Source organism: Acanthaster planci, linkage group LG02, assembly GCF_054643075.1.
Source record: "Acanthaster planci isolate LZ-2023a linkage group LG02, COTS_SCS, whole genome shotgun sequence".
Classification (NCBI taxonomy): domain Eukaryota; kingdom Metazoa; phylum Echinodermata; class Asteroidea; order Valvatida; family Acanthasteridae; genus Acanthaster; species Acanthaster planci.
In genome coordinates this window covers 7,435,070-7,446,945 of record NC_141778.1, presented here as the reverse complement: position 1 = coordinate 7,446,945, position 11,876 = coordinate 7,435,070, and the positions used below count along the sequence as shown (strand labels likewise).

Genomic DNA, 11,876 nt, shown 5'->3' with positions numbered 1-11,876 from the left:
TGCCCTCTGTGATTGTGTTTGCCCTCTGCCAGCTCTCCGTAGGAGATTGGCTCAGTCGGACTGTTGTTGGATGTACACTTTGTGTGGCCAGCTCAGCTGTCTACACCGGCTTTCTCCAGTACTTGTTTGAAGAGAATTTTGCTTTGCCAACTTACGTGCATGATCTATCTCGGATACCTATGCTGCACAGCAGTCAGCTTCCCGATGACTCTTGTACAGGACAAGATATTCATTGGCGTCTGTGAGAGACGTGTACTCTCTGTGTACTCTGAGCACCCTTCATAGTGTCTCCCGATTGACAGCATTTCTCAAAGATTTCTGAGATATACACCAATATGCTCATCTGGTTCTGTTCCCAGTGCCTTTTCACTGTTTTTATTTTGTAGCTGCCCCGAAGAAGGAGGTGATGTCGTTAAGCATCCAACTCTGAAGATGTATTGACTGGGAGTATATATGCTCTTGGATATAATCCTGAGTCGGTTTAGCGGGATCTTTGTTAGAATTTTACCCGTACTTGACAATATGGAGCCGCCACACTGCTTTCCCTTATCCCCTTTGTTTGTATAGATGGTTACTATTAGCGTGTCTCTGGAATTCTGAGGCAGCCCCATCTATTCCAACAGCGGTCGAAAAATTAGAGGAGCATGTCTACAAGATACCGTCAACTGCACATGAACACCCCAGAAGGTTGTCATGTGGGACGGCTATGAAGGTGATCGGTGGCCTCATCCTCTCGAGAAGTTGCTTGTCTGGTTAAAAAGCTACTGAAAATGCTAGTTCCAGTGTGATAGAAAGTCTGTGAGCAGGTGACGGCCGTGTGCACTTTTGATCGGTTCAACTGTGTTTGTTTTTGGTTCATAGAGCACTTTGAGTGCAGAGAATGCTCCCTGTGAGAGGTTCCCCTTTGCCAGTTTTTAAGTCCATCTGCCTTGTTCCACCAGCTATCCTTCAGTGTTCCAATTTCTCGTAATTAGGCTTCGACTTGAAGCAGTGCTACTTGCTTAACGCAGAGCGTGCAGGGGACGTTTGAGGCAGCTTTAACCTTGCCCTCCTGGTCGTTAAGCCAGTCAGTTTTTTTTTTACCGGACCTGTACTGGTACCAGTACTGGATTGGTACTTTCAACCTCCTCTAAGCCCCCTTCACATTCTTATCTAAATTCAGTTCTAGAATCTCCGCTGGGCAGTATTTAGGGTGGAGGTCAGGCCAGGAATAGACGCCAGATTTGAAGTGGATTTTAGTTACATCCCATTTTCTTGAGGCGCAACTGGCAGTCTTGCGTTTGGTGCGACTACTAGGAATCTGCAAATTGGGCATACAAGATAACTTGTCAGTTGAGGAGCCAGGGTAAGGCAAAGCTTTGGTGATAACAATATCTCTCGTGTCCTTTTGCAAGTCGGTACATAGGCCCAGTCCTGCACCAAGCAGATAGTACTGGGACCCAGAATAAGGGGCGTAGCCACGTGCCCCCACGAATTCCCAGTGTCCCCAGGTGCCCCCAACTTAAAAAAAAAACAAAAGAAAAAACAAAAAAACGGATGAGTGGATGTTTAACAAGGCCAACGAAATCTCTTCCCCCCCCCGGGGAACAATTCCCCAGTTGAGTTCCTATTGACTGTTTCAAGCTTTCTTGTGACATTTGAGTAATTAGTGGCACGGTTGTGACTCGCGCAAGCGTTGAGCTTCCCCAGCACAGCCAGTTTGTCAGCTGCAGGGACTGAATGGATGGGAGTGCCCCGTAAAAAGCTTCGGATACCTCCTGTTGGCAAGTCATCGTTAAAGCTTAGACAGTAGCTAGGATTGGACACTCCTGACCAGTGGCAGGCATAAATTCACCAACCTGTCGTGTATATACTGGGGTAGCCCTAAACTAGGGCTAGGCTACCAGACTACCTCCGTACCCTTGGCCCCAGGACTACCCACCAAATAGGGACCTTGTGGAAAAGCCCCCCCCCCAGCTCCATTTTATTATATGGCTTCACTGACTCTGGTCATTAAGTTAATATTTCGGGCGTTTTTTCCGACTGAGCTTTGAAGTAAACGCAAAAGATTTTACCGAAACCAAATAGCGCCCTCCTGTTGTGTCTACCTTTTACGTAATCGAGATCGTCTCCGCAACGCAGGGTCGCACTTTTGAAAAGAGAACATTCTAGTCATCAGTCTGTAGCCCCAAACAATTTTTGACGATTGTTTTAGGGAGAAGATCAACGTTTCTTTGGGACCGTCACAGATCATTTTTGGGAATGATCAAGCGCAGAGCTGAATTATCCAATAAATACAGTAGGCACTTTGCGGAAAAGAAAAATTGTAGGCCTACGGAAAATATTAGGGCTTTATACGAAAATACCAAAGGCGTGCCATAAAACAAAAGCACTATACGCTCACACACCAAAAAGTTGCTTGACTCTCCTCTGCTTCATCTCCCCCTCCCCTATTCCCCCTAACCCCCTCTGAATTTTCTGTTCGAGGAGAGTTATTTGAAGCAGCTTACTTCAGGTTAGCGGAGTTAGCGTGTTAGGGCAGAGCATAAGACCATGAGGGCTTACCGATGCAGCGATTATACATGTAGGTGTCTAGAGCCAAAACGTAAAAAAGATCACCTATTTTCCTACGCTGCATACATGTAAACTTATACCGGTAAGTCATTTCAAAACCTTTAGGGTAATCGTGCAGATGATCGAGTCCACATTTTTCGCTTGTATCTGGTTTTTCCCTTGTAAAGGTATTGGCGCAATCCTGGTGCAGCACAGGCCACAACACGCCCAGAAGAGCTTTAAAGGTGTCGCTAAAATAAAGGACCACGTGATCCCATTTTATATCGTCGTGGTGTTTAGGTTCCTAGGGCTTTTGGACGTCGCCAGACTAGATTAACTTATCGGATCCAAACACAAATTAGGCGCGGTATCTCTTAAAGGTAGAGGTGAATCATCACGCAACCGGGTCGTCAAAACAAAACGTCTTGGTGTTATTATTGACACCAAGTATATAGTCTTAACATGTTGATTAAGTTGTGAGTAGAGTTCAGGCAAAGCTTGGTATGTTTCCACGTGTCAAACCATACCTACCTATTCAGTCTCTCAAACGTCTCTATAATACCTTTATTTTACCTCATTTTGATTGCTGTTGTCAAATCTGGTCTGGCCGTTTTCAAAAGCACACTGATAAACTTGCCGTCCCTAATATTTCTTAAGTATTTTGTTGTTTTATTCTATCACATTTGCATCTTCTTCATTTTTATAATTTTAACGAATTAGAATGTCTCAAAGTTTATGCCTTACACCCTTTGTCGCAGTGCCCAAGATTTTTCTTCATTTCCCACTCCCTCGGCTTTTATGGGATGCATAAACTTATTCATCATGTATTTATTATTGGTATATTTAACCAGGGTAGCCTGTTCACTACAAAGTGCTCTTCCACAGGATCCTGCTACAAGGTAAAAGAAACACAATTAAACATAACAAACATAACGTGTACGTGTAATAAAAGTAGGAACAAGCAAAACAAACAAGACGATCTCAAGACAAAATACGACTTTCAAAGAATTAAAAAAAAACCCAGAGACAGTCACCCCCCTAAAAAACGCATCAACACAAAATAAATCATAAGTGTGGAATACACACGAAAATAAAGTAAGACTTAGGTACAACTACAGAAGAGCCGGCTTTCAGTGCGCTCTTCTAGGTAACCGCGGTAGTCTACCCTGTCCGCCTTGTGGGGAGCCATCCCCTCATCAGTTGAAAAGAACTATGCTACTGGTGAACCTTTTGGTGGTAGCAATGCGACCGTAATGCGTGCGGTTCTTAGTCTGGCTTCGTGGATAAGCGTAGTGCAGTTCCCACCATAGGAGTCTGTGTTGCTAGGAAAATCGGGCCCTCTCTTGGTCCAGTCAGGGGTTCATAATAGATGCTTGCTTGCAAAGGTGTGGCGCCGCGCCCCTCTGGGCAACGGATGACACTCGGACCACACTTATTTTAAACTTGGTATGAATGGAAAGGCATTAATATTTTCTGTGTCTGTAATGGTTGAGTCAAATCGATTCGAAATCATGAGAATTATAACAATGTACTTCTGTCTGTAACCAAGTACCCTCCGTCCAAGAGTTGTCGAGAACCCTCGGATATTCTTAAATGTTAGAAAATTGGCGTCGCGTCGCAGTGCTTGCGAAAGATTTTATTCTATAGACGTTTGAGAGATCGTACGGTAAAAAGGATGATGCTGGCCATATTGGTGTTGTGCCCAAAAGGCATGCAGGGTGATGAACCTGCATGGATGTTATCCAACACCCAAGCTATCGCTTTAGGTTATTTTGATTTTTGTCGGACATTATACTGCAGGTACCAAGCTGAAGTATGGAGTACAGGCTATCAGCTTCACCCTGGGGTACATCATAAAAGTGCTGTTGGTTTGACTTGTCAGGAGATCGGATTTTTTACATGAATATTTCCTGTACAATATAAAGTTTACTTACGTTAACCAGGAAATTAGTTGCGGTGGAAATCTTTACAATCAACAAGATTTTCATTGTTTGGGCATTATGTCAGACAAGTTTTCAGCTGTGAGCGATTGAACCAACTAGGCTTACATGCGCTTTTATATCCGGCAGGCAAAACGTATTTGCTGACCCCATTAAGTTTGAACTTTAAGCTTAGGCACACAAAAAGTATGCTTCTTCTGTTTCTGTGCCAGGATCTATCTTGTCCTGTGTCACAAGACCGTCACGTGGTTGGACTCTACCCTGTCACGAGTGCAGCCGAGTGTTATGGGTTACATTATTCTTATCCCACTGACTTCGCTTAAATCAAGGGGGTGTGTGTTTGCTCACGCACAAGTCAGGCGGTCAGTGGAACTGCACAGGTGTCTCATACGATCCCGTGAAAGGTTTCCTCTAGGCCTACTGTACGCTGAAGCCTAAACAAGGTTAGTTTTAGGGCCTGATCAGTCAGCTTAAGAAGTTATTGAGATGAGTTACCGTTAAGAGTTACTGTTAAGAAGTGATCTCACGCAAAAGATTCATTATGTACGGTTGTGCTCTCGTCATCATTATTCTGGACCACTGCTAGGCCTAATTTTTAGCATTTTAGTGAAAAAAGAGTGACCACAATTCGGTGTCTAATCATTGTGCCCTAACTGTAACCTATAGTGGCTATATGCTGGCGTACATCGGGCTATGTATCGGACACGAATTTGCCTGAATGAACGACCACTGGCCAAAGATTGTCCAGGGCTTATTGTTTTAATTGACCAGCTTTGTTTTGGCTCCAAGCTCAGTACATACAAATTCCGTCACTGGATTTGTCTCTTTTTGGGTTTCGTTTCAGCAGCCAAGATGCGCTTCGCAGTGGTGTTCCTAGTCAGTTTCCTGGCCCTGACATCGGCCAGCATCGACTTTCAGGAGTACTCTGCAGAAATTATCCAACGCATAAACTCCATGGATACCACGTGGAAGGTACAGCAGACGACTGTTCCATGCCGAATTTTCTTCATTTATTTATAAAAATGATCTCAAAATCTCTTTACACAAGAAGCAGTGTACACAGTATTCAGTTCTTCCTACAGAAAAATTTGCGCTGGAAAAACCGACAACAAAAAATACCGGAAAGCGAGTTTAGGCCTGAACATTACAAATGCAGCAATATTTTCCTCGTTATTCTTGTGTTTTTGGCTCCAGGCTGGTCCCAATTTTTTAGGCGAAACCCTGGAGTCTGTGATCGCTCGTCTAGGAGTGAAATACCCGCTTCCGGTGGAGAAGAGGCTGCCCCTGTACTTCCACGAGGACGTCAGTGACATCCCCATGACGTTCGACGCGCGCCAGAAGTGGCCGAAATGCACAACTATTTCGCTGATCAGGGACCAGGCAGCCTGCGGCTCCTGCTGGGTATGTTTTTTTGGAGTCACTCTCTCAATTTAATATAATGAGTCTCAAGTCGCTATAGGGCCGCATTTATGTTTAAGACCTTTGAAAGAATCCCTCAGGATGTAAATAAAAAGGAACCACGTTTTTCGGCCACACAATGTCCATGTCTATCAGGTTACCAAAAGTTATTGAGTAATACATCAAAACAAAGAACTTAATCTACACTTTCTCAAGCACATTTAATTATGAAGCAAGCTTAGTGAATGTTTGGCTTGAATTTGTTGTGCGTACCAGTCATGCACTTTACCTCTATAACGTCATGTTGACATTAGTTTTTTCTATTTTACTTGTACTATTCACTCGGGTCTGCGTACATGACTCCGTTTTTTCACTGCATGTGCAGAAATCTGCTTGTCTTTTGTAAGCACCGGTCTTCCGCAACGGCCAGTGCTGCACCTAGGATTTGTTGCTTGGACACAAACTGGAATTAACCCCAAAATAGCTCATGGTGCTCAAGCCCCCCTTGTGCCACAGGGGACTACGATTTACGATTACAACAGAGCTAATGGTTTCAGATGCCTGTGCATGTACTCGGGATTTAAGCCCCGAGCCCCTCCTACCTTGGGTGCACTATTTGCAATGGTAAAGAAAGCCGCAATGATGCAGACGGTATTAATAACAATGGTATTAATTGCTAAAACAAATACAAAAGTGGCAAGTTATTTCAAGCAACTGACACTAACGGATCGTCTTAATTAATCTCGTGTGCTCACCTTTTCTGTCCACTTGTTCCATGTATTTCAATCATGTTTTTCTATTACTTGTATTAGGCTTTTGGTGCGGTGGAGGCCATGTCGGATCGTGAGTGCATTCACAACAACGTCCAGGTGAACATTTCTGCCGAGGAGCTGAATTCCTGCTGCGAGTCCTGTGGCAATGGGTAATTGCACCAGTTTCAGACAGGCGTTCTTATACAGTCGCGTCGAGCCAAATTTAAAGTTAATTTTGGATGAATGGCAAAAGTTCGACGTCTAGAGCAATTAGGAGCAACAAGGCGTGCTAGCAGGCGAAAGATCGACACTTGGAGGCGCTGGAACGACACCAGAATGACTTGGTTCCAGACTTCGCTATTTTCATGGGCAAAACCCCATGCAAGTCTACGCATTAAGTTCGTCTGTCTGAAAGCAAAAGTCTGCGCGTTCGGTGCGACTGTAGAACGCCTGTCTGAAACTGGTGTAAGAAGTCTTTATTTGACGATGTAGGCCGTGATTCGAAGGTGGTGATAAAAATGCGATAGAAAAATACCTGATTTTTATAGAAGAGGACTTAACGACGTTAAAAGACGGTGTTAGGCATGACGTTTTTATGTATTTCAATCATCGAAGGTACATGTAGTTACGCTACTCCCAGCGTTCCTGTCTTATGCTTCATTTTTGACATTGAAACCGCTTGTCTTTCTGTCATATTCGAAATTAATACAACTCTTTCTGTGTTCCAGTCAATAAAATACATTTTCAATGCTTGTCCAGCAAAACACGACTTTTCATTGAGCTGAATACTTCAAAGTCGGATGTGGAAACCAAGAAAAGCGGGAGACCGAGACGAGGACAGCGCACGGCACCCGTAAAAGCTGCTCCTTTCATTTGCTACGTATGCACGCCAGGCTGTCTGAATCATGCATATGTAATGAGCTATGTAGTGGACATTTCAAAATTGTATACCACCTTGTATCACCTTTAAGAATGGAATAGCTCTACACAAATGAACAGTTAAGATATCAGTCGCATGTCCCTTGTAAAAAATACAAATATTCGCAGTCTCTTTTGAAGGATATTAGCCGTAAAACGTAGGCTTTCGTGTGCAAAAATGAGGGGTACAGAAAAAGCCTGGTTTTAGTGGATCCAAATCTGGGCCGGGAGAATTTTCTTGACAGCAGAAAGATAGATATATGTCTTATATCCAGCCAAACAATAAGTTTTTACTTTTCAAGTCGTTGCAAAACAGTCAGGTGCACCCAATATATTTCGTTATCGCAGGTTTAGACTTCGTGAGATTAACCGAAAACACTGCCGTATGTGTTTCGTGAAAGACTATCTGCGATTGGTTGATTGACATATTCTCTCTAATACTGGCGTATCAGAGATACGCGTAAATGTGTCTGACCAAAATCGGGAACCCAGACTTTGCATCGAAGGAAACCTAGTGAATGTTGATCGTTTAATGGGGAACCGGACTTACCATTCGTCTTGCAAAAAAATAAAATTGCCGGAATCGCTGAGTGAGTAGTGCATATAACTTTTGATTGGCCCGGCAGCAAAAATGTTGGTATTAAACGGATGTTCAATCCTTTTAGTGAAGAATTGTAAGTCTCAATTTTATTCAGTTATTGCAAAACAGTCAGGTGCACTTAAAAAAGAGGAGGCCTGCGATTTTCGTGAAAAACACTAAGCAAGTTTGCGTCCAAATAAATCGTTAGGAAATTGTCGATCATCGCCGAAACATAACTTTATTGATAGTGAAAAACGTCAACTATCTACTCATCAAACCATTTCGACCCACGAATGAAGCAACGGATTTCTTGGCGGGTTGAAGGGACACTACTGTGTTCTCGTTTTTTCTCGCAAACTCCCATGTACTCGCGAGATCGTCAGCGTGCAAATGGAATTGCCAAAAATGCTCATCAGCGAAAGAACTGCACGCTGTTTTCGGAAACTTAAGTCGACCAATATGAATCGAAAAGGACGTGATCCCTACAATTTTGGATGCAAATTGAGCAGGGATTCAAAATGTGCGAGCGAGGCATGATGTTGTTTTACCAGAGAATGGCAAGCCTCAGTACTCATTCTTTTTTCTATGCTGTGCTTGTTTCAAGATGCGCTGGGGGATTCCCAAACGCAGCCTGGGAGTTCTGGAAGACCCATGGTCTTGTCAGCGGAGGCCTGTACAACAGCAAGAGCGGCTGCCAGCCCTACTCCATTCCGGGCTGTGATCACCACGAGCCCGGTCACCTGAAGCCCTGCGGACCGGAGGTCCCAACTCCACCATGCCACCACACCTGCCGGACGGGCTACAACGTCACCTTCGACAAGGACCGGCACTTTGGTGGGTAAAGCAAAGCGGCTTTGAACACAGTGGCGCAATTATTGGGGAAAGGGAGAGGCATGTGTCTCCAGCCCCATATATGTACATGTACACAAACCTAGGTGTCACAGTTAATTTGCTTTCACTGACCCCTCGATATAGCCCCAGAAATTTCTCCCTAGTTTAACACCGTTTAAACAGAACATGTTTTTTTTCCAATTTCCTTTCATTTCTTTTCTCGATCAAACAGATGTTTTTTGTAGCGAGTTCTCGCCTAGATCCTTGTGAAAGTTGCCTTTCCATTATGGTAAACCTTTTAGTGCAGAGCGTACGGTATATTAGCCATCTCTTCACACTCGTGCTTTATACAAAGTTGTTTTATGATTCTCTTTCGTAGGAGGGAGCGTTTACAGTGTCCATTCAAAAGTCAAGCAGATACAGAAAGAGATAATGATGAACGGACCTGTGGAGGCAGACTTCACCGTTTACGCCGACTTCCCCACCTACAGATCCGGTAAGAACTAGTGGCGTATCCAGGAGGGGCTGGGAATATTAATTGGATTGGGAATGCCTCTCTCCAGGACCCTTTTTAGGAATTGAAATCACCAACACTTAAGAACTTAAGGAACGGCATTTGTAACGGTTAAATAGCAGATGTGAATTTTAAAATGAATATATTTATGCTTAATAAACGACAGGCGTTTACCAACACAAAACGGGATCCGTGCTCGGAGGACACGCCGTGAAGATCCTTGGATGGGGCACTGAGGGCGGTGTTGACTACTGGCTGGTTGCCAACTCGTGGAACCCAGACTGGGGAGACAAAGGTGAGTAAAAAGTAACTGTTTTTGGTTATGACTTCACCGGTTTTGCCTTTCTCGAGCAATGTCATTTCATAGTCTTAAGACAGGGCAGACTTTGTGGAATCGGGTTGAAACCCATGAACCAACCCTGCAAAATTACTTACTGCAGACGTGTAGCTAGTTTTGTCACATTGAAAAACGGTGTCATACAGCTGCACTGTGCACACCTAGTAAATGCTAGTCACGTACTTTTAGGAGAGAGACCAAATTGATGGGAGTAAAATTTTCCGTTTGAAACTGGATAACCTGTAATCATGTTCCACATGCACGAGCTGCTTTCGTTCAGAAAAAATGTATCAGGGAGAGTTCATTCGTGTACTAAATCATGACGTGATCTCTTGCAAAACAAAATTGTAAACGTTGTGAAATATGAACCTGCATTTCAGGATATGAATTATGTTATGTACTAGTATTTACTTTTTTAAACGGTGCTCTTGCATTTTATATTATTAATTATTCAAAATGTGATATCTCGATTTACTGTTAGGTTACTTCAAGATCAAGCGCGGGGATGACGAGTGTGGCATCGAAGACGACATCAATGCTGGAATCCCAAAGAAAATGTGATTCTAATTTGGAATAAAGAACAAACACCTCTGCTTAGAAAAAGAAATTTCATTCTGAATTCCGTCGGCTTAAACCAAAGTATGATTTGTTAAAAATTTGGCACCTCTTATTAAAAAAAAAAGAGATTTCATTCTGAATGTTGTCAGCTTAAACCAAAGCATGGATTTTAAAATTTTGCGACGATATGATTGCTGATGGTAAGTATTGATCACTGATCACTACTGCAATGATCAATGCGTTTAGCCTCATCCCACCTAAATCAAATGCACGAATTTTGCTTGTTATTGACGTTTCCAGCAATGCATATCCATCATAATCAGGTTCAGAGCTGTTGGCTCGTACACGCAACTTCAGCGTAGAGCATAGAGAGTCTTTCTTACAAACATTAATAAGCACGCTACCTACTTTTTACCCTGGCACTGATGGAGTCCCTATTCTGAAATAGTCTAATCACCGGTAATTGACGGGACCGCATCGACACATAAACTTGAGACCATGTCAATATAGCACAGGGTGATTTAGGAAAATGTTTGAATGACCCTATGCACATCTGTATTACATCTTTTGCACAGTGCTGTCTAGAAAATGTTATTGCCTCTAGTAAATTGTCACTTAATTACTATAACAGCTTGCCTTGGTGATAAAAAAGAAAAATAAACAAAACAACAAAATATTTAGCCTTTCTTTTGGATTCGTTTTCCTTGCTTTTACTTTAAAAAGGACAAACCTTTGTGAGGGGGTTTGGGAAATTCGAAGAGTTCAGTAAAGTAGTATCGTCAAAGGTAAAAGTGCGTCGGCAGCGAAGTAAAGTTATAGACCCTCAGGAACTGCTTTTCCCTATGGTGTACTATTCACGACAAACATTTCTCTCTCTCTTTAGCCTCCATCCAGGCGACGCAACTACACAGCACGACGGCTCCCTTGCGTCGTGCCGCCCCATCGCACCGTCGCCCTCTTTCCATTACGTTTGTAGACGCACGACGCGTCGCGTCGTGCCCTCGCCCGTCGCGTCGTGCAGTCTTAGGTCCTTTCCATGTTGCATTTTTTCCCGCCTAAACGTCGCCCCTTCTGTCGCCCGTCCCGTCGTTCCGTCATGCGTCGCGTCGTACGTCGTGTCTTGCATCGCATCGCCTATTGCGTCGCCTAAAGCACGACGTGAGGCACGACACGACTGAAGACGCGATGCGTCGTGTGCTGTCGCCCTTTGCTTCATACTGTTTGTAGAGGGCGCCTTTACTGTTTTCTTTCATTTCCGTCCCCCGTACTTGCATTGTAGGGCACAGTCCACTAATTCAAGACCCATTGAAAACAGTGTAAAATCAGCATTGTTCAGGGCCTAATAACATGCGTACCAACCTCCCTGAGATTTCTGAATCACAAATGAAATAATTGTCTGGTCCCTAATCTTTAAATTTCTTTTCAACTTTTGTGGGTTAACCAATTAATTTTTAATTATTCCCACAAAAGTAAATCACCCCCGCAAATGATTTTTCCAATGTCTGATTGCAACCAT

At 43.5% G+C, this 11,876-nt stretch overlaps 1 protein-coding gene across 2 annotated transcripts; it reads left to right on the top strand.

Annotated features, from left to right (window-relative positions):
- The first annotated feature begins 4,761 nt into the window (after positions 1-4,761).
- On the top strand, positions 4,762-11,036 carry LOC110979580 (cathepsin B-like). Of its 2 annotated transcripts, none has more exons than XM_022235519.2 (8): positions 4,762-4,915; positions 5,317-5,444; positions 5,667-5,873; positions 6,683-6,792; positions 8,725-8,954; positions 9,331-9,447; positions 9,632-9,760; positions 10,284-11,036. In XM_022235519.2, the coding sequence occupies exons 2-8, from the start codon at positions 5,325-5,327 to the stop codon at positions 10,361-10,363; spliced, it is 993 nt and encodes a 330-aa protein (XP_022091211.1). In that variant the 5' UTR covers positions 4,762-4,915; positions 5,317-5,324; the 3' UTR covers positions 10,364-11,036. The 2 variants fall into 2 exon arrangements, with proteins under 2 accessions (XP_022091211.1, XP_022091210.1); XM_022235518.2 differs by having other exon boundaries at positions 4,769-4,915; positions 5,320-5,444.
- The last annotated feature ends 840 nt before the right edge of the window (positions 11,037-11,876 follow it).

Coding starts and splice junctions, on each gene's coding strand:
- LOC110979580 (XM_022235519.2), top strand. CDS start 5,325: ATGCGCTTCGCAGTGGTGTTCCTAGTCAGTTTCCTGGCCCTGACATCG. Junction 5,874..6,682: donor CAGCCTGCGGCTCCTGCTGG/GTATGTTTTTTT, acceptor TACTTGTATTAG/GCTTTTGGTGCGGTGGAGGC. Junction 9,761..10,283: donor CCCAGACTGGGGAGACAAAG/GTGAGTAAAAAG, acceptor ATTTACTGTTAG/GTTACTTCAAGATCAAGCGC.